Here is a 26,474-nt window from a genome sequence, read left to right on the forward strand (position 1 = left end):
TCTCAGCTGGAAGGGGAGGTCTTGGAAGGTAAAACTCCCCCAAACTGGAGCTGAAATCAAAACAACCTTCCGTACACATACTGGAATGAGATGCAGCTGATCTGTTTGGTGTTCATGGACAGGGTACAAGGACAAGCTGTGCTCTCTGCTTTGGTGAGTGCTAGGAATGAGGAAAACAGAGCAGGGGAGGAGGCATGCTGAAAACTGGGAGGGGTTTGTGGATGAGCTTCAGAGGACCAAGATGCAGCAGAAGAGATTTAAGGGCAAGGTCTGAGGACCTGCAGCTGGCCCTGGGCCGCTGCTCGATGTTCAGTATCATTTTCATTCCTGGGGGAGAGCAAAAACAGATGTGAAAGATGGTGTGTCACACTCTGCTTGCTTGCTGTCTGCTCTTCTGCCAGTCGGTCACTTGCCAAAATCCTTTTTATTGAATTATTGGACCTGAAGTGTCATATCACACACCCCTGTGAGAGCCTTCTCATGTCAAAGCCCCAGTGCCACACCTGTGTCTTACAGACAGGCACTAGGTACCCAAACCAGCTGCAAACACATTTTCCCTCAAGAATCAGTGTTTAGATGATAGAACATCAGAGAATGCATTGGGTTGGAAGTGACTCTCAAAGGTCACCTTGTCCAAACCCTCTGCAGTGAGCAGGATTGTCTCCAGCTACATCAGGTTTCTCAGGGCCCCATCAAGTTTGACCTTGAATGTCTTTAGGAATGGAGCCTCTGTCGCATCTCTGGGCAATCTGTTCCAGGATTTCAGCATCCTCACTGTAAAGAACTTCCTTCTAATATCCAACCTAAATCCATGCTGCTCCAGTTTCGAACCATTCCCCCTTATCTTATCACTACAAGCCCTACTAAACAGTTCCTTCCCAGCTTTCCTGTAAGTCCCGTTCAGATATTGAAATGCAGCTATAAGAACCTTGAGTATTGTGTCCTTGAGTGCTGTGTGCAGTTCTGGGCTCCTCAATTGCAGAGAGAAGTTGCAGTACTGGAAGGTGTCCACAGGAGGGCGACAAAGCTGTGAGGGGCCTGGAGCACAGCCCTGAGAGAGGCTGAGGGAGCTGGGGGGGTGCAGGCTGCAGCAGAGGAGGCTCAGGGCAGAGCTGATTGAAGGGAGGCTGTAGCCAGGTGGGGTTGGGCTCTGCTGCCAGGCAGGCAGCAATAGAAGAAGGGGACACAGTCTCGCATTGTGCTGGGTGAGCTCTAGGCTGGCTGTTAGGAGGAAGTTGTTGTCAGAGAGAGTGATTGGCATTGGAATGGGCTGCCCAGGGAGGTGGTGGAGTCTCTGTGCCTGGAGGTGTTGAAACCAAGGCTGGCTGGGGCACTTAGTGCCATAGTCTGGTTGCTTGGCCAGGGCTGGGTGCTAGGTTGGCACTTAGTGCCATGGTCTGGTTGCTTGGCCAGGACTGGGTGCTAGGTTGGCCTGGATGATCTTGGAGGTCTCTTCCAACCTGCTTGATTCTATGATTCTTCTCAGAGCCTCCTTTTCTGCACAACCTCAACCTCTCAACTTGTCTTCATAGCAGAGGTGCTCCAGGCCCCGATCATCTTTGTGGTCCTCCTCTGAATCCTCCCCATCAGGTCCATGCTCTTCCTGTGTTGAGGGCTCCAGAATCGGACACAGTACTCTAGCTGAGGTCTAACCAGAGCCAAGGAGAAGAGCAGAATCCCCTTTAAACCCCTTTGTGATTTCCATATACCATCCTGTATGTAAATCACAAAGGACACACTGGGCATAGTGACCTTCTCTGACAGCTGCTCCTGCTCCAGCAGCGCTCAGCAGCTCAGAGGTGAACAGCTTTGCATACCCTGTCTGTGAGTTGGATTGTTCCTGCTTCCATCCACCCTTCTTGTCTCTGCCTTCTGACACACAGTTGACAGTCACCAGGCTCCTGAGGCTCAGCTGGAGCTCCTCTTCTCCTCTCTTTGCTGCACACTTTGGCACGGCTGTGGGTCTCACCCAGCTTTCAGCTGCCGGCCACAGGCATCAAAGGAGTACTTGTTGGAGCAGCTCAGTTACAGCCCTGGAGCAAGCACCATCTGCTGCTAGTCTTGGATGCTAAAAATGATGGATGGGTTTATAGCAGAGTCCAGAACAGCAATATGAAGAGCTGGCATTTGCATTCTTACCTGCCAAAATTAAGCTTGCCAAATATGAGATTGCTCTTTTTTCCCCCCTCTTTGTGTGAATGATGACACCTTGAGATAAAACAGTCAGAAATAATCCTTCAACATAATCTTTTCCTCCCACCCTCCAGCTAATCCTTTCTCTCATCCTTTCATTTGACTTGAGCAGGTTTTTCTCCTGCTCTGGTGATACCAAGGTCTTCTGAGGCTGTGGTTGGAGGCTGGCCCGTGCCAGGGTGTAACAGCAACATGGTGGTAACATCTCTGTGTAGTGCCCACCCAAAAAATGCTCACAGCTCCCCATAGACATCATGATCTGGTCCTAGCTTGGCTCACACCAAGCTGAGGTGGTTACACAAACATCAGCTGAGGTCTCCTGGTGTGGATTTGAAGCCCCTGGAGAACCACTGCTGCACAGCACATCTGTTGCTACACCTTTCCTCCTGGCTGACTTTGTACCCTCCCACATACCAGGCTCTCTTTGCAGAAGCATGGCTTGAACTTCCTTGCTGCCTAACACAGGAGCAGCTTCTCTGATGGTACTTTGCACTTGGCTAAACCCTGGGAGAAACTGCACACCTTCTCATCATAGAATCACAGAATCAGTTAGGCTTGCAAGGGACCACAAAGGATCATCTAGTTCCAACCCCCCTGCCATGGGGAGGGTCACCTCACACTAGATCAGGCTGTCTAGAGCCTCATCCAGCCTGGCCTTAAACACCTCCAGGGATGAGGCTTCCACCACCTCCCTGGGCAACCCATTCCAGGGTCTCACCAATTTCATGGTGAAGAACTTCCACCTAACATCCAGCCTGAATCTATCCATTTCCAGCTTTGTTCCATTCCCTTCAGTTCTGTCACTACCTGACATGCTAAAGAGTCCCTTCCCAGCTTTCTTGTAGGGCCCTTTTATGATACTGAAAGGCCACATCATCTTCCCCCTCAGAATTGTTTGGGGTCACAGGGTGTGCTCAAATGGCCACTCTGCCTTTGCTGGGGGGCTCAGAGCACCGTGCATCCTCACCTTTGCAGCACAGAGATCTACCCCAACAGGGTGGGAGTTGGTTTAGGGCTTATTAGGAGCTTTTTTGCCTTTTTTCCCTCTTGGTTTGGGGATTTTTTGACCCCTGACTATAAGAAGGATGTTGAAGTGCTGGAGTATGGCCAGAGGAGGGCAATGAAGCTGGTGTAGGGTCTGGAGAACAGGGCTGGTGAAGAGTGGCTGAGGGAACTGAGATTGTTTAGTCTGGAGAAAAGGAGGATAAGGGAAGATCTTCTCACTCTTCACAACTCCCTTAAAGGAGGTTGGAGTGAGGTGGGTGTCAGTCTCTGTCAGTGCAGGGGTGGTTTAGCTTGAACATGAGGGACAATTTCTTCCCTACAAATGCTGCCAAGCCCTGGAGCAGTCTGCACAGGGCAGTGGTAGAGTCGCTGTCCCTGGAGGGATTGCAAAGCTGTGTAGGTGTGGTGCTGATGGCCACATCTTAGCGGTGACCTGGCAGCGCTGGCTTAACGGTTGGACTTGGTGATCCAAAAGGTCTCTTCCAAGCTGAGAGCCTGTTCTGTGCGGAAGCTCCAGCTCATGTAATGCGGCTGAGGATGCGCGGCTGGTGAATGGCTTTGGCTGAAGCCGGGAAGGAGTGGCGCTGGGGCGGTGAATCGGCAGGGGCTGACTCATCTTCCCGTGTATTTTGAGTGATACATTCCTCAACAATGCCAGTATCACTTTCTGTTGAAAGCATTTCTGCAGCTCCTCGCTGACATTAACTTAAGGGAACCCTGAGCTGCAAATGAAAGAGTGCTGCTCCAGCTCTGCTAGAAGAGAATTTCCCCTGGCTTTCATGTCCAGCCTCTGGACCACGGAGCCGATATTGCCATCCGGAGCAATTTCCTCCAGCTCCAGCCAGGCTGCCAGACTGCTGGGGAGCACAGCGGGGCTGGCAGGGAGGTGAATCTTAAGAAGGTCTCACTTGGAGCTTATTTTTAGACAAAGATGTTTATTCACTGCTCTTCTGCTTGTCTGTTGCTGCAAAATTCGTGTTCCTCCTCTTGCTCTCAGAAGAGCATCCCTGGAGATCCTGCTTGAGCTCCTGCTTATTCTTCTGCCCTGTCTCCAGCTCTTCTGGACCTCTTGGAGGAGGACACAGTTTTTTGTCCTCCTTTCCCCTGCTGTAAGGGTGATGCTACTGGGATTAGATATATTATATGGTGAAGGGAGTAAGTTCCACCAGACATCAGTGCTGTGATCTTGCCAAACAGCCTGAGAGTAGCTTTGAAGAGCCCCCAGAAAGAAAGGCAGGGACCAAGCCAACACACAGCCAGGCTGAGCCTTCAGCCCTTTGACCATCCCACATCATTGCGTCTGTAGGGCCTTTTAAGTAGGTCCTGTTTGGCAAACATAATCTGTAGTTTCCTTGGGAAGTAAAACATGTATTCATTTACTATCTCATGGATTCTAAGCACAGCTAATGAGGAACTTTGTTGAAGAAAAGGCTAGTTACAGCCAGAGTGTTCAAAAGCAAGAGATCATACTTGGGGTCCAAGTCTGTTCTTTGCCTGCTAAGGAAGTGGACAGGAGGCGAAAGTGCCATATGCCTCCTGATCCATAGGTGACCTCAGGGTAGTATGGACCCTTCATGCCCACAGGGTTGCCATGAAAAATGAGATTCTATTGCAGCAAGGAGAGGTTCTGCAAATGAGAAGAGAGAAATCGTAGGACAAATTGCTCAGGGAGGGTCCATGGCAGGGGACCTCCAGAACCAGACAATGCAAACATTGAGGGGGGTCCAGTTCTGAGATAAAAGGAAGGTTTTACAGCAAAAGACTTCTAAAACCCACGTGATGCCATCTGATACTTTTTTTTTTTGGTCTGAACAGGTGTCTCATTTGCTTTTTGGAGTCCTTTAGGGAAGGCTGAGGGTCTTTCATATGTTAATGCTTTCATTTATCAACTCTGTTCTCTTCAGGTTTCTTCTACTGATTATGTGCCAGGCAAACAGTTTTGGGTCTCTGCTTCTGAAGCAAGTTAAGAGTGGAGGGGAGGGAAAGGAAGGGTAGGCAGGTCTGAGTGTTATTCTAATTATAAGAAAATATCCATTGGAAGAAAACAGGCAGTTATGAGCAACGGGTTTGAATCAGCCGCTCGGATGTTACAGTGCAACACATGCCTGGTTTATAAAGCAGTGAGTAGGTAGAAGATATCACAGCATGGCTTGAGTTGGAAGGAACCTTAAAGATCATCTAGTTCCAACTGCCCTGTCATGGGCAGGGATAACTTCTGCTAGACCAAGTTGCTCAAAGCCTCATCCATCCTGGTCTTAAACACACCCTGGGATGAGGTGTCCACACCCTCTATAGGCAACTTGTTCCAGTGCCTCACTACCCTCATAGGAAAGAGCTTCTTCCTAATGTTTAACCTAAACTTACCCTGCTTTAGTTTGAAACCATTGTCCTTATAAAAATTCCCTCTCCATATCCTCTCTGTCACCCCAGGATGAGGTTTGACAGGGATGTTTCATGGCATGGCAACGAGTTTATTATTGGGATCTTCTTAACCAGAGGAAAGATGTGGGTGACACAGAATTGTCTTTGTCTGTTTGAAAAGCCTCCTCAGTTTGGTACTGTTGCTATGTGGGCATGTTTCACCCGGGGTTGGAGTTAATAAATATTGGAGAAGCTCTCAGTGTCTCCAGGCTTGGTAAATGTCAGCCAATTTGGCCAGCCTCACTGCAATCCAGTGCTGGGAGACCTGGCTGGTCAGGCTGCTATGCCGCAAGGCAAAGGCAAGGTGTAGGGTTGTCATGGAGCAGGGGTCTTTGAGCCTGTGGGTGGCACAGAATCATTTATATTTTACATCCTGTAGACTTAAAAAGCTAAATAGTGACCTTTAAAAATGTCAGCAAAGAAGCTGTAAGATGCTTAGCAGCACTGAGAAGCTCCTTTTCCAGTCATTCGATACCCACAGGAACGCGGCCGCCGTAGCCCAGGGGTAGGTGCCAGTTTGCCTTGCCCACTGAGGGATGCTCAGCACAGGTATGGACACATCCAAGCACTCACCAGCACCAAAAGCCCAGCTGTGGTTTGCACATCCCAAGGATATTTTTTTCAATAATCTGTGCCACCATTTGGGCAGATCTGGAGCAGGAGCATACAGAGATGGGATGCCAGAAGAGCTGAGGCAGAGCTTGGGACAGCCTGTGCCTTGATGTGTGCACCCACTGTGCTTGGGAAAGGACATTGCAGGCACACAGAATGTCTGTGATGTGGAGAAAGGAGTGGGGCTTGGGACTTGGACCTCAGCTGACTGGCCAGAGGACACAGCACTGGATAATATTTCCCCAATTACCTGTGGCTAAGCTTGTTGTCCTTTTCTCCCTTCTCTTATTTTCCAATGTCTCTGCCTCATGCCCCAGATTGTTAAATGATGTTGAATGTTTGTTGAATGTTGAGAGCTTTCTGAAGCTCTCCTGAGAGCTGTGCCTTGCAGAAATCTCAAGGCCATCCAATGGAGCTTTTATGTTTCTTCCTCGCTGCATATGCACACAGCCACCCATTTGCAGCAGCAGATGTCAAGGTCAAGATGCTAAGGATGACATTTTTCACCCTCTTCTGCCTCTATGGTGCTCACCTTCCTCAACAAAGGCTTGCCAGCAAAACATCCTGCAGCAGGAGAATGCCTGTGATGCCAAAGTCCTTCTAGCCTTGGACTAATGGGCTAGCTGGAGACAAAAGAGGCTCGGAGATGTGCCCCTCCACGAGCTCCTGGCACAGAGCAGCTTCACTGAGCAGCATATCTCCATAAATATTTTAAATTCTCAAGCAAAGCAAGGAGGAAATTACTCTTCAGGGTGGAATTAATAAGACCAAACCTCATTAAATCTCCCTAGGACAGACTGACAAATGTTTTAATAAGATGATGGGAAGGATTTCTTTGGAGCCCATCTTCTTAATGACTTGGGTTTGTACCACTAAATAAAACATTTGCTGGAGGAGATCCTGAGGGATTGCTGAAAAGCCTCTGAGAACACGTTTCAGACCCAGCTCCAGAGAGCAAATGTTGCAACTGGGCTGGCAAATGGCCAGAGCTGGCTAAGCAGGGGTTAAAAACCCACTGTTGTTTAAATGTCAGATATACTGGACTCGTTGGCCTGGCAAAATCATCAGGCTTTCATGGGCATCTCAATATTCCTCTGTATGGGCCGGTGCAGCTTCATACCCAACATTCATCCATCCATCCATCCATCCATCCAACAAACCTGCAGGTAAGGAGTCAAGCTGGTTTGAATGAGTGTGAGAATCACCTGTGTGATGCTATTCCTAAAGCTGAGCAAGGATTCTAGGTGTAGATAGAGGTGTAGGGCAAGGATTCTAGGTGTAGAGGTGTAGAGCAAGGATTCTAGGTGTAGATAGAGATGTAGAGCAAGGATTCCAGGTGTAGATAGAGGTGTAGGGCAAGGATTCTAGGTGTAGAGGTGTAGAGCAAGGATTCTAGGTGTAGATAGAGATGTAGAGCAAGGATTCCAGGTGTAGATAGAGGTGTAGGGCAAGGATTCTAGGTGTAGAGGTGTAGAGCAAGGATTCTAGGTGTAGATAGAGGTGTAGAGCAAGGATTCTAGGTGTAGATAGAGATATAGGGCAAGGATTGTAGGTGTAGCTGGGTAATAAAATCCCAACATTTAGCTACAGAGCCTTGGAAGGCAGCAGAGAAGTGCAGGTAAATAACAGCATATTATGCCATTGCTTTGAGGTGTGGATTGGAGTGGGAAAGCAGGAGTGCTGTCTTTGCGCCTCTGGAAGAGAGAAGGAGCGTGGGATAAACAGCATGGAGTGGGTGGAAAATCAGGTGATGGACTTGGAGCATCTGTGGGGGATGTGGAATGTGTTTTGGCTGATTGTCAGAGAAGAGGAAAGTGCAGGGGTGCTGCAGATCCCACTGGAAAGAGACATTGATGAGGAACTGCTGTGTGCAGGAGTGCTTAGAGTGGCAGTGTGGGGTCTTAGGGCACGGGGACTCAGGTGCAGCCCTCAGCTTTGGCCAGCCCTGTGACCCCATCCAGCTCCCACACTCAGCAGGACAAAACACATCCCTGAAAACCTGCACCCTTAATGCAAAAATAATGCAGTCAGCCCCTTCAAGGAACCCCTGTAGCTGCCTCTTCGTTGGTGACAGATCCCAGAGGAGACCACAAGGGCCCACGGAACAGCTCCCCCCACTCCCACCTTCCACCCAGGCAGCAATCAGATCCTCAGCGCTGGCAATCAGGGCTGGGCTGGCTGTGAGACTTAATCAAAACCTGGCTGTAATTAGAGCAGAGCCTGTCTGAGCTCCTGATTAATACATCGATGCCTTCGTTGCAGGCAGGCTGCTGGCTGCAGGCAGGGCTCTGCGCCGGGGGAGCTGCCACGGAGGGAAGGAACTGCCAGGGAACTTGTTCCAAATCCCAAATGCAAAGACATGACTTTGCCAAGGAGATTTATGGGTTTAATACACCTTCCTCAGCCAGAGCAGGGAGAACATTGCATGGTAACATAACTGCCTGGGTGAAGGGCTGGGTTTGACCTGGAATGGGGCTCCCTCCTGGCAGAGGAAGATGAAGGGTGACATGGTACAACAACGAATATGCTGTCTGTGAAGACCTGTTCAAGTGTGCACACGTGGATGTATTTTGGGTCTATTGCATGTTCTGAGCATGTTCATGGAGTCACAGAACCATGATTCTCTCATTCTATGAGCTGACCCAGAACATACAATGTGCTGCTGTGTCTTTCTAGGTAGCACAGAGATCACCCAGCTATCCAGGAACATTTGTGACTGCATTCAAATTACTTCCTCCCCACCCCAGCCTCCCCAGTCCAAATGCTCAACAAATGTTTTCCAGTCACTCCCTTGGCTCTGTTGCTGTTTATTTGTCTTGCAGTGGTGCCTGTACCTCCCACAGAGGGCATCTGGTGCAGTGCTCCACCAGCTGCCATATCAGTATCATAGTCCCAGGCTGCCTGTTTATCACTCTCCCTGCCTGCACAGGGTGGGGGAAAACAAGGCAGGACCTGTCAGGAGATGTCCATGCTCAGCATAGTGACACTGGTGTCATGGTCCAAAGAGTCCAGCAGCCATCACCTCTGTATCATGCAAGGCAATGCAGCCAGCCCCAAGAAGCTGCATGGTCTTGTGGTATGGCACTTGAAGAAGAATCAGAGAATCACAGAAACATCCAGGTTGGAAAAGACCCTCAGGATCACCAAGGCCAACCTATAACTCTACTGCTGCTCTACTGCCTGATAAACTAAGGTACAATTCCCAGAACCAGAGAAAAGGACCAGAAAAGCAGAACCAGGTTGGAAAAGGCTGTGATGAGGAGGAGAGCAAGTATCTTATATTAGAGAGAAGTCATTAATCCCCACTCAAGAAGCCTTCAGGAAACTCCTGCTCCTCTACCAAATCAGGGGTGAGAAATCTGCTCTGCCACCAGTTTCCCCACAAGTGCTTTTCTTCAGCTCATTCTTCTTTCATGATTTAAAATAGGAGATAAAGGCCCTCTGGGTTCCTGCAGAGCTGCTCCAGTTGCCATGGAAATAACCCTTGTTAATAGCTTCACCATAAAGCAGGAATCGTTTGCTTTGGGGAGCTGGAGTACTCGTGTTGTGCCTCTGCATGCTCAGAAAAGTGGTGATGCTGTGACCTCTCTGGTCTCACCTCTGAGTTTAGTCATTGCTGGAGGCATGCAGGGAGCTGAGAGTGTCTGTCCCTGTATCATGGCGCCAAGAAGTCCTGAGTCTCAGAGGAAGCCCATGGCAGAAGGTGCTGGCATGCAGGCTTGGGCTGCCTGGCAGGGGTTTGAATGGGCCTGAGGGAAAGGGATGGGAGTGATTTTGGGTTTAGAAGAGACAGTTTTATCACTGCAAGGTTTTTTTTAGCTCTGATGGTGAGTGGTTAGCTTCAGACAAACCTGGTGTAAGTCAGTGGCCTGGCTGGGCTGGTCTTGGTCTTGTAGAGCTGGGGTCAGACCGGTCGGGTTGGTGTTAGACTGGCTGGAGTGGCGTTGGACCAATGCTGAACTGGCTGGGCCAGTGCTGGACTGGTTGTGCTGGTGGTGTTCTGGTTGTACTAGTGTTGGTCTGGCTGTGCCAGTGTCCCAGCTTTGCCAGTGGGAGGTGGAGGGGCAGGACCATGCCTTGAGCCAGGCACAGCAGAGCTGTGCTAGGGAAGGGGCCTGGGATGCTTTAAGCAGCTCATCTGTGCATAAAACATTGTATTGTTTTCTATCTTGAGAGGGTTTGGATTACCTCAGGAGCTTCTGTCACTGGAAGAGCTTGTCCTCCTCCACCAAAGCTCCCTGGGAGCAGCCTGTCTTCTGCTGAAGGCATTCCTGCTCCATAGACTGTCTTCATCCTTCCTTTGGGCCCAGATGGACAGAGCTTTCCTTTCCTTCCTCTTCTGAGAAAAACCCTAACGCTGAACCATGCTGAGGTTCACAGTGTGGGATAGGAGGGAGGGACTGGCAGAGCTTTCTGCTGCTGGCTTGAAGGCATCTTCAGCTTGCAGCTCCCTGTTGAGAGCTGTGTTAATTGTCCCAAACTCCTTTTACTTGAGCACTGGGCTGGCCATATTCTCGTGGATGAAGGCACTAAATAACACTCCGAAGCTCTCCAGGCAGGGAGCTGCAAAGCACAGGAGGGGTCACTTCTCAGACCTGTGCCTGCTGACTCTCTCCCAGCCAGGCAAGAGCAAAGTCATTTAAGCCCAGGGTAAAGAGCTCATCTGAGGGCTTTGAGTGAGCTGCTCGCTCTGCTGCTTTGGCTGCCTGTAAATAAAGCAGTGCTGGTGTGACCTTCTCTGCCCCCTCCCAGCACAGCCTCTGCAAGTCTGGCCCATAGCTGACGGATGCTGGAGGGTTGTGTACTGGGTGACCCACAGATGCTGGAGCAGTTACGTGCTTCCCGTGGGGCAGCAGTGTGTGCTCATTCCTCCTGTGGCCCTTGTGGCCGGGACACAGAGGGGACCAGCCTGCACATGGTGTGTTGGATGGCTGCTGCCCTGGCTGGGTGCAGGCTCTCACTGTGCTCACTGTCTGCCTTGGCAGGTGTACGAGACTGGCAGCAACGTGGACCAGTTTGTGACACGCTTCCTGCTGAAGGAGACAGCAAACCAGACCCAGTCACTGCTGAGCTCTGTGGAGAGTGCCGTGGATGCTATTGATGAGCAAACCAACCCTGCCAGGTCTGTCACATCTGACCTCCTTTCTGCTCCCTGGTTGATCTTGATATTGGGGGCTGGAGGGTGAGGGCAATGCTTAGGTGGGATGAAGAAAGATGCAGCAAATGATGTGCAGGAGAAAAAGGAAGCCAAGCAAACAGCTCCTTTTTCTTCTCCCTTCCCAACTTCTTGACAACTCTAAGGGCTTTCTTCTCCCTCCCTGTCTTACCCTGACGCCTACTCTCTGACATGCCTAAGGATTCCTCTTGGCCTTTTCACCCACAAGTGATGCAAACAAGGGCAGCACCCTGGAGTCAGGCTGGGCAGTGGTGGGAGCTCAGGGCTGCTTTCCAAGCAAAGCCACTGGCCCTATCCATGGCAAATCTTGGCACCAGCAGCAGGGTGGCTGTATCTGGGATGTGCTGGTAAGAGCCTATGGTGGGTAGCTTCTTGTGCTGGGGATGCTGTCCTTCCTGCTGGGGCACCCACCAGGCAAAATCATCCACAGAGGCAAAAAAGGCTTCGTCGTTTGGTGCTGCAGGAGTGGACTCACCATCCCAGCAGCCCAGCATGTGCCACCAAGCTTGGAAAAGACACTTTCAAGATCTCCCAAGTGCTGCCAGGGCTAAAGCTTCAGCACAGCCAGCCCACCCCCCCCCCCCCGCCCCCAGCCCCTCCTTGGTGTCACAGTGCCATTCGCTTCCCCAGAGTACCACCATCACCAGCTGTGGCCAGGACAGGTTGCCACGGAAACAGTTCATTAGATGCTCATGAAGTGAATCTCTTTCTCCTGCCATCCCTGCAAATTAGGAAGCCATGGGATGCTCAGGAGGATGCTTTGGCTTCCCAAGCTGTGGGTAGGCAGAGGGGACCAGGCATGGGGACCACAGAGAGTGAAAATCCCAGCTCCCTGCTGGAACACCCCAGGGACCATAGTGCTAAATTCTTCACTCCTGGTGTTTGGGGTTTGAACACCAGCAGCAGTTGCAATCCAGGCTGGGTGACAATGGGCTGGTCTCACAGGAGCTGTGGCTGTCTGGGACACAGGGAGAGCCTGGGCAGCTCTAGTGACATCTCTCCTGGAGGAGGCTCGAGGCAGACCTTATCACTGCCTACAGCTACCTGAAAGGAGACTGTGGCCAGGTGGGATTGGGCTCTTCTCTAAGGCAACTAATGACTGAACAAGGGGACACTGTCTCAAGCTGCACCAGGGGAGGTTTAGGCTGGATGTTAGGTAGAAGTTCTTTGCAGAAAGAGTGATTGGCATTGGAATGGGCTGGCCAGGGAGGTGGTGGAGTCAGTCCCCCCAGAAGTGTTTTAAAAAACCCTGGATGTGGCATCTGGTGCCATGGTTTAGTTGATTAGATGATGTCAGGCAATAGGTTGGACTTGATCTTGAAGGTCTTTTCAAACCTGACTGATTCTGTGATCTCATCAGCATTCCTAGGAGGAACACTCCATGTTTCATTACTCTCCATCCCTGCCTTCTCCCCAGTTTAGGAGGAAACCATTGGCCTGTAGCAAACCTAGTAGAAAACACATGGAAGAAAGTCAGAGCTCTTGGGAAACAGGGAGACTGAAACAAGCCCAAGAGCAGAAGGAGCAATTAGAGCTCATGAAAGACTTTGCTGGCTTTCATTTGCAGCCATGTGGGCCCAGTTCATAATGAGGAGCATTGTAGCTGGGTTCTCATGGTGCTAACAACAAATCCAAACAAACCCAGCAGAGTTGGTGCATCTGTTTGAAGACAAAGAGGTGACCTGAAAAGCACCAAAATAAAGGGCTGTAAAACAAAGTGGGTGAGTAAAGCATCCGAGCCTGAGACACCTCATTAAGCTGTGATTAAAAAGAAATCTCTGTGTGTTCTTGCCTAATTTCCTGCCTCTTGACAGAGGATTATTCAGCCCTGGCAGTGGGATTGTTGCACAGCCTGCAGCCGCCAGGGCTTCCCTGCCACCTTTATCGCTGTTCTTCTTATCTTGGAGATGTTCTTCAGGACCAGATCTTCTTGTCATATTCCTGTGTGCACAGTCAAGTCCACGCTGGCTAACTCAGCCAGGGCATGGAATGATAGAATAGAATCAAAGAATCATTTCAGTTGGAAAGGAAGTCTGAGATCATCAAGTCTAGCCACCAACTAAACCCCGCCACGGGCATTAAACATGTCCCCAAGTGCCTTGTCCACACGATTCTTGCTCACCTCCAGGTATGGTGACTCCACCACCTGCCTAGGCAGCCTCTTCCCATGCTTGGCCACTCTTGCAGCAAAGAAATTTGTGCTGATTTCCAGCCTAAACCTCTCTTGGCACAATTTCAGGCCATTTTGCCTCATTCTGTTGCTTGATACCAGGGAGTTGTAACTACTTCAGGTAGTCTCCTCTCAGCCTCCACTTCTCCAGGCTGAACGATCCCAGTTCCCTCAGCTGCTCGTCACAAGAGCCTGTTCTCTAGAGCCTTCACCAGACATTGTTCCTTCTGCACCAAAGGAGCCAGCTGAAATCACCTGGAGTAGCTGGGAAGAGTAAAGAGGTCAGCCAGCTGCTGCCCTTCAGAGGGAGCTGAGTGCCTGGAGAGGGACAGGAGGGCAGGGATTGTGCTGGCTGGTGTCATGCCCATCAGCTCCTCAGAGCAAAGCATGGTGTCTTCATCCAGGAGCTGCATGGCTGGGCAGAGATGTGAGAGGAGCTAGGGCTTCTGGGCACCTTTGTCAGCAGACAGCCATAGCAGAGCTGCTTGCACTGAAGGGAAATGCTGGAAGCCCTTTGAGCAGCTCAGCCTCTGCCTCTGCAGCTCAGGCTTCCCATTAGTGGAAGAGGAAGGAAAGGATCATCCTTCCCAAAGCTCATTCCCATCTCACTGCAAGTGGATGGCAGCTGCTAAACCTTGTCTCTGGCTTCCAAATGAGTGAGAGCCTGGAGCTGAATGATCATTGTTGTCTTAGATGCATGCATGCTCCTTTTCTCCAGGAGGTGGTGCAGGCCAAATGGACTTTCTAGCCCAGAGGAAGACACAAGAGTGGAAGAGATGCTGCAGTGGATGTTTCCATTCTTCAGGGGAATGACAGCCTGCTGGTGGCATAAATAGCCAGGCTGCCAGGCAGGCAGGCAGGCTTGCCCTGCTCCTGGGCAGGGGTTTGGGCACGGACAGCTCGTGCTATCCAAGTGACAGCAACTGCTTCCACGTTAGTCTCCAAAGCCTTCTGACTGCAAAACCTGTCCTGTCAAGGTGCAGCCAGTCAGCTGGGTACACCTACCAGTGCCCAAATGCAATGCTGGGGGAGAAAAATTCCTTAGGGGCTGCAGAAGATGCTGGGAGGGCTGCTGGGGTGTTTCAGGAGCAGGAAAGAAAAGTGACAGCTGGAAGAGACCTATCCTGCTGGTGCTCTCATCCTACCCCATTCCCCATGCCAACTTCCCCTCTCCAAGGGGTCTGGTGTTGATGGCAGAGCTACCAAACTGGTGCCTCAGCATCAGTGCCTTGTGTCTGGCTCAAGCTGTGCTGCACATGCCCAGCCTTCCCTGATAGCCCCTGTGCTCTCTGGCTACAGGCACTACCCTAGCAAGGCTGGCCACGGTCCAGTGGATACTTGGTATGACAGCCCCATGCCCAGCTACTCTCCCACCAGCTGGGTGGTCCCCAAGGAGCATGGAAAGAGCTTCCAGACTGGTAAGTGATGCCATTTTCCTGACAGCCTGGGGTGGCTCAGCCTGGGGAAGGGAGCTGCAGAAAGCATGGAAGCCTCTCCGTGGGGCAGCAGGGCTCTTAGGGGTTCCCATAGGTGCCTCTCATGCCATCGTGTCCTCCTGGCTCCACACAGGTTCCCCTGACACCAAGGCAGAGGGGCTGGAGGGGCAGATCAACAGGTTGGCTGAGCTGATTGGCAGGCTGGAGGACAAGGTAAGGAGGCAGCATTTTCACACATGGGGCTGTCCCTTTGGCATCCCTGCCCCCTCACCACATCGCTCCCTGGTTAGGATGCAGGTGATCAAAAGGTGGCCGTGCCCACACCCTGTGGTGTGAATGGGCTGTGGGTGGGAGCTGGACTGCCGCCGGTGGTGGTGCTGGAGCATCTCAGGAGATGGCAGCTTCTGTGAGGTTAACTATGAGGGGTTTTCAAAGAAGCAGCAGCATGAGGAAGAAGGCAACGTCTCTTACAGAGGCAATCTCACTCCATCTAGGGTCTGATGGAGACGAGGTTGCAGTGCAGGACACGTTTCTGTAACCCTCCTGGTTTGGCCCTTCAGAGCAGCTGGGACCAGGGGAAAGGTGGAGCTTTGCATGCAGCTAGCGAGGAGCTGGGGAGCCTGAGGGCAGAGCCACTTAAATCGTGGCTGGCAGAGGACGTAGGAGGGTGCCTGGGGCTGGGAGGGCTCAACGGGCACCGAGGAGGGATGGGCACTCCTGCTGCTGCCATCCCAGGGGCTGTGAAAAGGCGACAGCCGTTTTGGGGCTGTGCAAGGACACAGTGTGGGGGCTGCTGGCTGCTCTGGGAGCTTTTGCAGAGGCTCCTGAGGAGGGCAAGAACCTGCAAACGGCTTTCACAGCCATCCTCATGCCAAGTGCTGGGGACGGAAACCCAGCGGGCTGGGAGGGACATACATGCTCAGCCCACTCCTCCTACCACTGCTGCGCTCCCTCTTCCAGACTCTCTGGTTTGACCTGCACCAGCGGCTGTCAGACAGCGAGAGCGCAGCTTGCACGGTGAGCTTGCCCTGCCCCACCGAGCTCAGCGGCGGGGAGAGGGGCTTGGCACCGTGGGGTTTGGGTCTCACTTGCCTCTGTTTGAGGGCGCCTGGCAGTACCTGCTCCTGGTGCGGGATGAGATGACCGTGGCACACAAGCACCTCAGCGAGTTCTGCAGCTCCCTGAAGCAGTACCTGAAGAGTGTGGCCGGGGAGCGGGACTGCTTCCAGTGGGTACCATGGGCATGCTGGGCAGGGGGGGCACAGGGCAGGGGCTGCTCAGACGCTCCCGTTCAGCTGGGGCCACAGGGCAGGGGCTGCTCAGCTGCCCTGGCAGCAACACGTACCCATCAACTGAAGGTCTGAGGTGAACCAGCCAGGATTTGGGGTACAATAACACTTTTGCATGGGCTGGGGAGTGATGGGGGCTGGGAGAGAGTCCCACCCCACCTGGGCTGCTGGGGTTTGGATCACCCCTTGGTGAGGTGATGACATAGGAGGCATACTCCATGGTCTGAGGCTCACTGCTCTCCCTGCTCCTGCCAGTGTCACCGGGGTGAAGCTTCCTGATGGGGTCACCTTCATCATCTATGAGTTCTGGGAGACTGAGGAGGACTGGAAGAGGTAGGGAAGAGGTTACAAAACAAAAAGCTCTTTATTTGGTTGGGTTGCTCAGGCATAGAGGGATGTTGGAACTGCTGAGCCCCAAGCTCTATCTGATGGCAGGGTCGAGGATCTCTCTGTCCTGGGGCTATCACTGTGAAGGGGACAGGGTGGCTTGGGAGGTCTCTGTGCATCTCTCACCTGAAGATGCCTTTGGACATGGAGGATGGGAGGTCTCACAGCCCTGAATCAGGGCAGGGTGCTTTGCCCAAGGGAAGGGCAAGAAGGCACTCAGCCCCTGCCAGAGCCCAGGGAGCTGCAGGGGGCTGGGATGGTGATTTAGGGAGACACCATCCCTCACTCTCTCCTGCTGGGCACAGGCACCTGCAGAGTGCCATCTACAAGGGCTTCCAGCATGTCAAGGTGGACACACTGAGCCAGCCTGAGGCCATCTCTAGTGTGGCCGTGCCAGGTAGGAAGGTGGCAGCCCCATGGGGTGGGGGACATGGGCCCTCGGGTGGCCAGCACTGCTCCCACTACCGGTGAGCAGGGGCCATAGACTGAGGGCCAGCGTGGGGTGGGAGGGAAAAGGTGAATCAGAGTGACCCTCTGGTGACATTCCCCTGCAGCTGCCTGGTGCACCCTGAGCCGAGAGTGACCACCTCTGTGGGGGGCCGCCAGCACCTGTCCCTGCTGTGGGGTGGCTGCGACTCCCCCCTACATGGCTGGGTGAAGGGAAGTGTTGGTGTGATCCATCTGCAGTGGAGGAAACCCCCGTGTGTGTCCCCAGCACCCCATGGGCCCCCCTCTCCCAGCTACCCTGTCACCTGGATCACCTCTCCCTGGAGTGGGATACTGGCTGCTTGGAGGTGGAGTCTGCCAGGGAAGGGCTGGCAGAGTTTGGGGTGAGGGGGGGCATCCCCCAGGCATGGGCAGGGAGGGAGGGGAGGCAGGGTGCAGGCAGCTGGGTGATGGGAAGGGAGCTGATGATGAAGAGTAAGGATGGGAGTGGGAGGCTGGACTAGCCCCTGGGGGAGGCAACTTGGGGGTCCCTGCTAGTCACCCAGGGCTACCTGGATGGAGACCTGGGAAGGGGCAGTGGGGCTGTATCCAGTGTGCATCCCTGCAGGGACAGGGCCATGCGTCCCTGGGAGGGTGCTGGCAGAAGAGCATCCCTGCTCCTTGTGTGCCCTTATCCTGCAGGGTGGGGGTGGTCCCCAGGGGTGTCCTTGGGGTGTGCTTGGGGGGTGGCAGCAGATGCCTTGCAAGCGTGAGGGTGGCAGCTCCCCCTTCCCAGCTCCTGGGGTCTGTAGGTCTGTCTGTGTGTCTGTCTGGCCCGCCCTGCCCGGGGTCCCTCAGGGTGCGTGGCCGATACCCTGTCCCTCCCGTCTTTATTCGCCGCTCTGCAGTGGCCACAGCGCTGTCAAATAAAACCACCATGGGCTCCAGCGGTGTCCTGGGGGGCTGGTGGGAGCCGGGGGGCAGGGCAGGGAGGGCGTGGAGCACGGTGGAGCTTCCGTGGCCCCTCAGCGCAGCAGCCCCAGCACGGCCAGGGCAGCGCTCTGCCCGCAGACGAAGGCCCCCACGAGCACAGAGAGGACACCCCAGGCGGTAAGGGCAGTCCTGTGGGGACACGAGAGGGGTCAGTGGGACAGAGCTGACCTCAGTAAGGTGCCACGCCCTGGCCAACACCCACCCCACCCTCCCTCCTCGGTCCAGAGCTTTCTGCAGGTCTCAGCCTCCTCTGCCTCGGTCCAAAACCTGGTCCAAAGCCTGTTGCTCCCACTCAGGGTCCATCCCCAGTTCTGCCCATGCCCAGTGGCCCATCAAGGGAGCACAGAGTCCCATTGGCCCCTGTGCTCAGGCACGGCTGCTCCACAGCCCCCCAGGTCCCCACCCTACTGCTGCATGCCCCCATCCACGACCCTTCCTCGACTCCATTCCCAGCCCTGGAACAGGTGGGTCTGCACCTCCCTGCTCCCCTCTCGCTGGGCCACAGCCCTTGACCGTGGCCAGGAACTGAGCCCCCAGGACATGGCCCTCACCCCCAAGCCCCACCACTGCTCCATCATGGGGTCACCAGCACTGTGCACCTTTCTGAACTGCCTCAGACAAGCTGAGACTGTGCCCATCACCTCAGCTCATGCTGTCCCCTTCTAATGACAGCTCTCCTAGGCTCATGCTCTGGTGAGTCTCCCTGGGGGACCTCTCCAAGGCCTTGTCTCCCAGATGGGTGGCCCTACCTGCCTCTTGCCACGGCGCTTCAGTGCTCTGGCATCCTAGGGCATCCTCTTAGCCAAGACTCCAAGGACCTTGGGTGCTCCTCCTGGCCATCATGGAGGACAAGAACCCTTCCCACCACTTCCCCCCTCACCCAGATTTTATTGCTCCCACACGGGTACCACAGACACATTTTGGCACATGCTTACCTCAGAAGTGGCCAGTACCCTGCCAGGTCCCCTCTACATCAGCTGCTGCTGTGTGCCAGCCTCTCGAGCCAGCAGTAGCAATGGAGCCCCACCACCCTGTCACAACAGACACTGATCCCTTGTGACTGCCCACCCTGGGGCACTGTGCCCCTCTGACCTCTCATTTGAGCCCCTAGGGCCTCCTCTGCTCTCCTTCCCCTACATGCACTTTGCTTTGCAAAGAGTTTGGTACAGGAGCACCTCCTTGATACCTGGGCACATCCCCTGTACCTGGGCATAGCCCCAGTGCCTGGTCACATACCTGGTAACTGAGCACACCTCTGGTGCCCAGGCACATCCCTCTGTACCCATTCTTCAGCCCCCACTGCAGACTCTATGTCCCACAGCAAGTGCTCCGTCTTCCAGTGACTACAGGTACCCCAAATCCCCCTCTTCACAGGGCTTCCAGGTACCCTGTCCAGGCCCTGGGTCATGGAGTGCTGCACCCTGCCCTACCCTTGCCCCTGCCCGCCGCAGACACTCACTTTTTGTGTGGCCTCAAGGTGCAGGTCCCAGTCATGCACACCAGGCACAGCCCTGCCACCAACGCAGAGTTCAGCATCACTGTCACATCATCTCTTGCCCAGGCCCCAGTGTGGCATCCTCCACAAACATGCCCCCACGCCCTCAGAACGGGGCCACCCACCACCACAGCCCCTTCCTGCAGTGATGTCCTTGGCACCAGCACTCCCCTCCCTCGCTCCCGCTGCACCCCCTTGCCTGGGAAGATGAAGATGAAGAAGGCGCTGATGCCCCCGATGAGCTCGATGACCTTGCCGATGTCCGGGACGAAGAGGGCGATGACAAGTGTGGTGCCCATCCAGGCGACCGTCAGGGCCACCCGGCTCCACCGCTCCCCTGCCTCGGGCGCCGCCGCGGCGCCGCGCTTGGGCACTGCCCACACATCCCGCACCACCGACCTAAGGGAGGTATCCGGGCAGGGAGGGGGGTGCTGAGGAGACACTGTCTAGGAGGGGTGACAGTTGGCATGCCACCAATCCCCTCACCTGCCCAGCAGCACCACGATGGGGTAGATGGTGACAACAGAGATGCCAAAGAGCAGGCGGGCAATGATGACAACTGGGTCATTCCCTGGGTAGGACATCAGCACATCGGATGCCACAGCCTGGCCAAAGGTCAGGTAGCCATAGAGCCCTGCAACCGGAACGGGGAGGTGGGCAGCTGTGCCAGTGAGGACAGAGGAGCTCTGACGAGGAGGGATGAGCCCTGGGGACAGGGGACGCCCCCCCCCGAGGCAAGGAGGGGGTGAAGGGCTCCAGCGCTGGGGTTACCGGTGAGGGAGTAGATGAGCAGGCAGATGAGCATGGAGAGCATGGAGACAGCGACCCAGTGGGAGAAGCTCTGGTTGCGCATGCTGCTGTAGATGGCCACGCAGGCCTCATGGCACTGCAAGGCATGGGGAGGGGGTCTGGTGGCACAGGGACAACTCCCACCCCCAGGGCATTCATCCCCACCCATGGGTGCTCTGTCCCTCTCTCCCCCATTCCCAGAGGCTTGTGTCCTGCCCTGCAGATACCTCTGGTGAAAACGATAGGTGCCCCTCCCTGCAAACGCCCCTGCCAGGGGTACTGTCCCTATGATGCAGGTTACCAGGGTTCCAGGGACAGTGGGCCCACGGTGACCTACCTGGAAGCCAAAGCAGATGGTGGGGATAACACTGAAGATGGAAGCCCAGGAGGAGGCCCTGTGGCATGGGTGGGAAGAAGTAAAGAAGAAAATACATGAAGCTGCCAGAAGCAGAAGTGACTTCAGCATACACTATGAGGCCTGAGTACCACCATGGGAACCTCTCACCTTGTAATTCTGGGAGAAGGGAGGATTGCTGTGGTGAAAGCTGGGGCTGAGGATGCCACCTACCCATCAATGTGACAGTGCTGCCCCTAGCTCAACCCCCACCCCTGCACTGCCTTCATCCCTGCCCCATGTAGCTGCTGATGCCATGTAGGATGGACTGGGAGTGACACAGGGCTGATGCCTACACCCCTACCTGGAGGTCTGGGAAGGCTCAGAGGATCCCAGGCTCTTGTCCTGCAGGTAGTACTTCAGGATGATAACCAGGGTGAGGTAGCAGGCAGCCAGCGTGCCCAGGATGCTGCCAGGGCATGGGAGAACATCAGCACACTGACCCCCAGCAGATGGGGTTGGGGGGCATCTCATGGCCCTGCAGGCACCTGGGAGGAGGTGACCTGGTTTACAGGGTGCCAAGGGGTAGGGCCCCACAGAGGGCAGCCAAGGTAGTACCTGGAGTACTTCTGGAAGCCAATCTCTCTGGGGACAGAGAGTGGGAAGATGACAAAGACACAGAGAGCCGAGAGGGTGAAGCGCTGGTCCATGTACCAGGGGGGTGCTGAGGGATTCTCACTCAGCGTCCCATTGGGGTACAGGGAGTCACACACTGTCAGGAGGAGCAGGGTGGGTCAGCTGCATCCCCAAAGGTGGCCCATGGGGGCATCACACCACGGCAGGACCAGCAAGCTCTGTGTCTCAGGGATCCCAAGAAAACTCCAGTGCAGCCCCCAGACCTTATGGGACCCCCTTCCCCTTACTCCCAGGAGCCTCTAGCCCTGGACATGCCCCAGATGAGAAGAGGGGAAACAACTCACACTTCTCCAGCTGGTCGCTCACCACCCTCAGGAGGGCCACGGAGATCATGAAGAGGTTGAGGAGGAAGCAGACCTCGCAGAGCTTCCCCACCGCCGCCCCGCACACTGCCCGGATGACCCCCTGGTAGGTGGGCTGGGCGCTGAGGGCCGCGGCATAGCCCAGCACCGCCAGCCCGCTCACCAGGAAGACCAGCGAGCCCTGCGGGGACAGGACCAGCAGAAGCACCACGCTGACCCGCGGGCACCCAGCAGGGCATGGCCAGCAGCCAGGCTGCTGGCTGGGTCGCATTGTGGCATGAGTAACACTATGAGCAGGGATCAGGAAAGGGATGGAGAAGCAGCCCTGCATGACACTTCGGCACTGGAGGGTCTGGGAGCATGAGGGGGACAAGCTACCAGATCAACGTGAGGCTGAGCTGGGAACTTGGCTCTCGATGCACAAAGGGTCCCTGGAGCAGTAGTTGCTCTGGCAGCCTTGCCCTGCCTTTCAGCCTGTGTGGGCCCGATGCGGAGGCTTCCCCGCAGACCCCGGGGCAGGTGCACCCCTCCGGCCCTTCATCCCTTTCCCCGAGACGGAGGTGTCCTCCGCGCCCTTCGGGGACGCCGCTGCCCGCAGCCTCTCGACCCGTCCTCCCTCAGTGCTTCCCTTACCAGCTCCACCAGGAGTGCGGGGACGGCCCCGCCGGCCCTGCCGAAGGCCCAAGGGAAGCTCAGCAGCCCCGCGCCCAGCGCTGATTTCAGCATGATGAAAACGGCCCCGGAGGAGGAGAGCCCGGCGCTGCGCCCCGCCGCCGGCAGCAGGGGCCGGCCCTCGCCCCGCTCCATCCTGCCTCCTCCCCGGTAGTGCTCTGCGCCGGGGAGGGCAGGGGGAGCTCAGCCCCTCCGTCACCCCCTCCCTTCCCTCCGCCGGGGCGGGCAGGGGGAGAGCAGCCCCTTCGCCACCTCCTCCCTTTCCCTCCGCCAGGGAGGGTAGGGGGAGCACAGCCCCTCCGCCGCCTCCTCCTTTCCCTCCGCCAGGGAGGGTAGGGGGAGCACAGCCCCTTCGCCACCTCCTCCTTTCCCTCCGCCAGGGAGGGTAGGGGGAGCACAGCCCCTCCGCCGCCTCCTCCTTTCCCTCCGCCGGGGCGGGCAGGGGGAGCACAGCCCCTCCGCCGCCTCCTCCTTTCCCTCCGCCAGGGAGGGTAGGGGGAGCACAGCCCCTCCGCCGCCTCCTCCTTTCCCTCCGCCGCCGCGGGCAGGGGGAGTGGAGCCCCCCTCTGCCCCTTACCTTCCACAGATGAGGCCGGGGGTACGCTGACTCCGTGGGTAGTTTCTGTCCAAGGAAAGCTCGGATCTCGGCATCCCAACGTCGCACTCCGACTAGAGAGGTGCAGGGCACGGAAGGGTCCGCGGTTGGTGCAGCCTCGTGGTTTGGCACCAGCCATCCTGCTCTGTGTGGGCAGCCTCAGGTCTCAAGGGGCTGGCACAGACGATAGGAAACCCAGCAGCTTCCAGTACAGTATGTCTGAGGGGTCCCCGTTCCAGCTGTGCTCACTCCATACATGAAGTTCCCACCATGGGGCATTTTCGAGCATGCTGGGGTGGGGAAGGCTGCAGCCCTTCAGATTCTTTGGCTGGTGGTGGCTGGTGGACGCTTCACCATCTGTTGGGAGCAGGATGAGGCCAGCACCCCTTGGTGTCTCTGCAGCAAGTTGAAGCCCACCAGGATGCTCCTGCAACGGGGAGAGCTTAACCACAAGCTATGCTGTCCCACTGCATTCCCTCCTCTACTCCATCGAGGGAAAGGAAGTGCCAGGATACCAGGATGCGGTGACTGATGCTGCCCAGAGGAGGCTCCATCCCATCGGGACAAAGGGTCCATGCCCTACACGGAAGGAGACCCACAGCATCTCTGTGGCACTGCCTCAGGCCTCAGAGCACAGGCTCCTAAGGCTGGCTGACAGCCCCTAATGCATTTTTCATTTCCCAAATATGTGCCCTTCTGATCTGGCTAAGAGGGATAAAGAGACTTTAATCAGCTGCTAGGAGGAATTATGGACAGCTAATTGTGCCTGCCACCTCCATTACATCTCCAACGCCTATGGGGCTTATGACCATTTAGAAGGCCCCTTCCAGGCCTTCATTAGCTGCACACCAAAGGCTTCAGAAATAATTGGCCTCTACGACTTAGAAATTGGCCACTGGGCTGTAAAATACCAGCCACTGGGAAAGGCTCTTAATTCACACTGGTGCTTTGATACAGCTTGACTCTGGTTTGGAGCCTGTGGTGCAGACGTAATCTCTCATTAGCACCGACCCCAGCAGCACCGCCAGAGCTTTCCAGGCTCTCTCAACTCAAAGGGACACAGTCTGCCTCCCACACTGGCACAGCAGCCCTGGGTAGCTTCTCTGCTCAGGGGCTCAGGGCTCCCAGATCTGGGGGAGGTACAGGAGGAAGCTCTGCTCAGAAAGAGTGACTGGCACTGGAATGAGCTGCCCGGGGAGATGGTGGAGTCGCTGGAGGTGTTCAAAAAAAGCCTGTATGAGGCATTCATTGCCATGGCCTGGTTGATTGGACAGGGCTGGGTGATAGGCTGGACTGGATGAGCTTCGAGGTCTCTTTCAACCTGGCTGATTCTATGATAATAATGAAACTGTGAAGCAAAATGAGAGTATGAAGCTAGAACAGTGAACTGGTTAGAGACCTCATTGCCTTGGTGAAGTCATTCAAAGTATTAAGTCTCTTCCAACCCGTTTGATTCTATGATTCCCCCTTTCTGCCCTTGGGCTCCAAGCTGTAACTCAAGGGTTCCTTTATGCACTGCTGTGCTCCCTTGGTTGGTGCCCTTCTACCTTCTTTGACGGAAAAAGAGATGCTGATATATTTTCCCCATCATTATCATTGAAGACAGTCAAAGGTACAAAGGTGCAAATGGACAGCCCTTGTTTTGGACCATGAAAAACCCAACTAATGCACTTTGCTACCTGCAATCTCTTCCCTGAAGTAAGGCCCTTGAGATTTTTACACCTTTACTGTCATTGGGAAAGAGATGTCAGTTAGTCCTATGGGAAACCCCAATGCCATAGGTGAGATGGACCTGGCATAGTTGAAGATGTCCCTGCTCACTGCAGGGGGTTCACCTAGATGACCTTTAGAAGTCCCTTCCAGCCCAGACCATTATGTGATTCTATGATGAAATTCCCTGTAGGCATGGGTCTATGAGCAGAAAGAGGAGCAAAAGCTCCAGCCTCATTGGGATGGAACAAGCAGATCCATCTCAGGTCAATCTCCTCAGACCTGATGCACTTCCACTAAAATGGCTTCAGACTGAAAGCTTGGTGCCTTCTCTTGGCATTGCAGTAAGATGTGGCCTCCTCCAGTTCATCCTCCTCTTCAGAAGGGAAGAGGTAGGCTGGGCTAAGCCACCCACTCCCCAGGTAAGGGAAGATGGGTTTTGAATACTTCTGTGCTGCAAAACCCTATCACCTATGGTCACCCCTTGAAAAGTTTGTGCCAGGCTACATGGAGAAGTGTTCTCCTGCAGTGCCCTTCCCGAGGCCCACCACCACCTGGGGGAGCTCAGCCATGTCTATTCACCAGTACAGATCGCTCCCCTGGCCTGTCACCACTTCAGTCACCCACAGAGGCAGCCACCACCTCTCCCTGCTCCTCCTGGGTAAAGCTATTGTTATTTGGAGCCATGATCAAAGCAGCTGCCAGGGAAACCTTGCACTTTTGGTACAAAAGAGAGAAGCTGCTTCAAAGATAACATTAACCAACACCAGGTGGTCAGGGACATCTTGTGCCTGTCCTTATCCAAGCCATGGGCTTTCACACAGGGCAAACCAAAGGAGACACTTGTGGCTTTGTGACACATCACACCATGCTACCCACACCACAAGTGCTCAGACAGTTCACCATGGCTGAGCTCTCTCCTTGTTAGCTGTTCAAGTTGTTCAGAACTCTGTACTCACTCAGGTAAGCTCCTGCAGCGCTCCAAAGTCTACACCTTGAGATGCACCTCTGAAGAATAAAGACCTGGGGAATGGAAAGAGGGAATGTGCTAGTCTGAGCCTAACTGGGTTATTTTAGTGAGAGGAATTACAGGCTGTGAAAAGGAAACAATGGTGACCATAGAATCATAGAACCAAACAGGTTGGAAGAGACCTCCAAGATCATCCAGTCCAACCTAGCACCCAGCCCTATCCAGTCAACCAGACCATGGCACTAAGTGCCTCATTCAGGCTTTTCTTGAACGCCTCCAGGGACAGTGACTCCACCACCTCCCTGGGCAGCCCATTCCAATGGCAAATCACTCTTTCTGTGAAGAACTTCCTCCTAACATCCAACCTAGACCTCCCCCAGCACAACTTGATGTCTACTTCACTCATAGGCTTGCTGAGATGTATAAAAACAAGAACATAAATACAGATAATGGAGATGCCCTCTGGGTTTCAGCTGCCTCCCTGCTCTCTCTAACTTGCCACCTAACTAATCTGTCTGCTTCCTAACCCCCCTGGCTGATTCTCCAAACTCACCTTGAACATAAAGCAAAGTCTGGAATAAGGGTAGAGGGGTGGGTGATTGGGAGCCCCTCCTGGGGACTCTGGTTTCTGGGAGGGCTGCTGTGTTTCTGTATCATTTTTCAGCTTGTCTATTTCTGTCTATAGCTGTAGATATTGTAACTATCTGCTTGTACATTGTGTAAATACAGCTTCACTCTTTAATTTCCAGCTGCTGAGTCTAGTCTGGATGATTTTAAGTGCGGGGGAGCAGATAACACCCAAA

General features: G+C 54.4%; 2 protein-coding genes across 13 annotated transcripts in view; one reads left to right on the forward strand and one right to left on the reverse strand.

The window, feature by feature from the left end:
• The window catches only part of NECAB2 (N-terminal EF-hand calcium binding protein 2), a 93,757-nt gene extending 75,695 nt beyond the window's left edge, over positions 1-18,062 (forward strand). The window contains exons 6-13 of the mRNA XM_064160465.1: positions 11,217-11,353; positions 14,877-14,995; positions 15,147-15,226; positions 15,974-16,030; positions 16,129-16,241; positions 16,558-16,635; positions 16,995-17,086; positions 17,244-18,062. Of these exons, the coding sequence (XP_064016535.1) occupies positions 11,217-11,353; positions 14,877-14,995; positions 15,147-15,226; positions 15,974-16,030; positions 16,129-16,241; positions 16,558-16,635; positions 16,995-17,086; positions 17,244-17,272 (705 nt within the window). The 3' untranslated portion in view covers positions 17,273-18,062. The remainder of the gene's footprint in view (positions 1-11,216; positions 11,354-14,876; positions 14,996-15,146; positions 15,227-15,973; positions 16,031-16,128; positions 16,242-16,557; positions 16,636-16,994; positions 17,087-17,243) is intronic.
• On the reverse strand, positions 16,648-25,918 carry SLC38A8 (solute carrier family 38 member 8). Of its 12 annotated transcripts, XM_064160460.1 has the most exons (10): positions 22,358-22,794; positions 21,707-21,905; positions 21,345-21,498; positions 21,119-21,195; positions 20,730-20,812; positions 20,375-20,489; positions 20,090-20,237; positions 19,803-20,002; positions 19,568-19,619; positions 18,141-18,237 (listed from the first exon to the last, which is right to left on the reverse strand). In XM_064160460.1, exons 1-10 carry the CDS (start codon positions 22,529-22,531, stop codon positions 18,141-18,143), a joined length of 1,299 nt encoding a protein of 432 aa, XP_064016530.1. In that variant the 5' UTR covers positions 22,532-22,794. The 12 variants fall into 12 exon arrangements, with proteins under 12 accessions (XP_064016524.1, XP_064016521.1, XP_064016528.1 ...); XM_064160451.1 differs by lacking the exon at positions 22,358-22,794 and adding exons at positions 22,974-23,348; positions 25,661-25,918 and having other exon boundaries at positions 17,989-18,237; positions 19,568-20,002; positions 20,375-20,787; positions 21,091-21,195; positions 21,345-21,371; XM_064160458.1 differs by lacking the exon at positions 22,358-22,794 and having other exon boundaries at positions 17,989-18,237; positions 20,730-20,787; positions 21,091-21,195; positions 21,707-22,244.
• Positions 25,919-26,474: the final 556 nt, after the last annotated feature.

The sequence above is a fragment of the Pogoniulus pusillus genome, chromosome 20 (assembly GCF_015220805.1).
Source record: "Pogoniulus pusillus isolate bPogPus1 chromosome 20, bPogPus1.pri, whole genome shotgun sequence".
Classification (NCBI taxonomy): Eukaryota; Metazoa; Chordata; class Aves; order Piciformes; family Lybiidae; genus Pogoniulus; species Pogoniulus pusillus.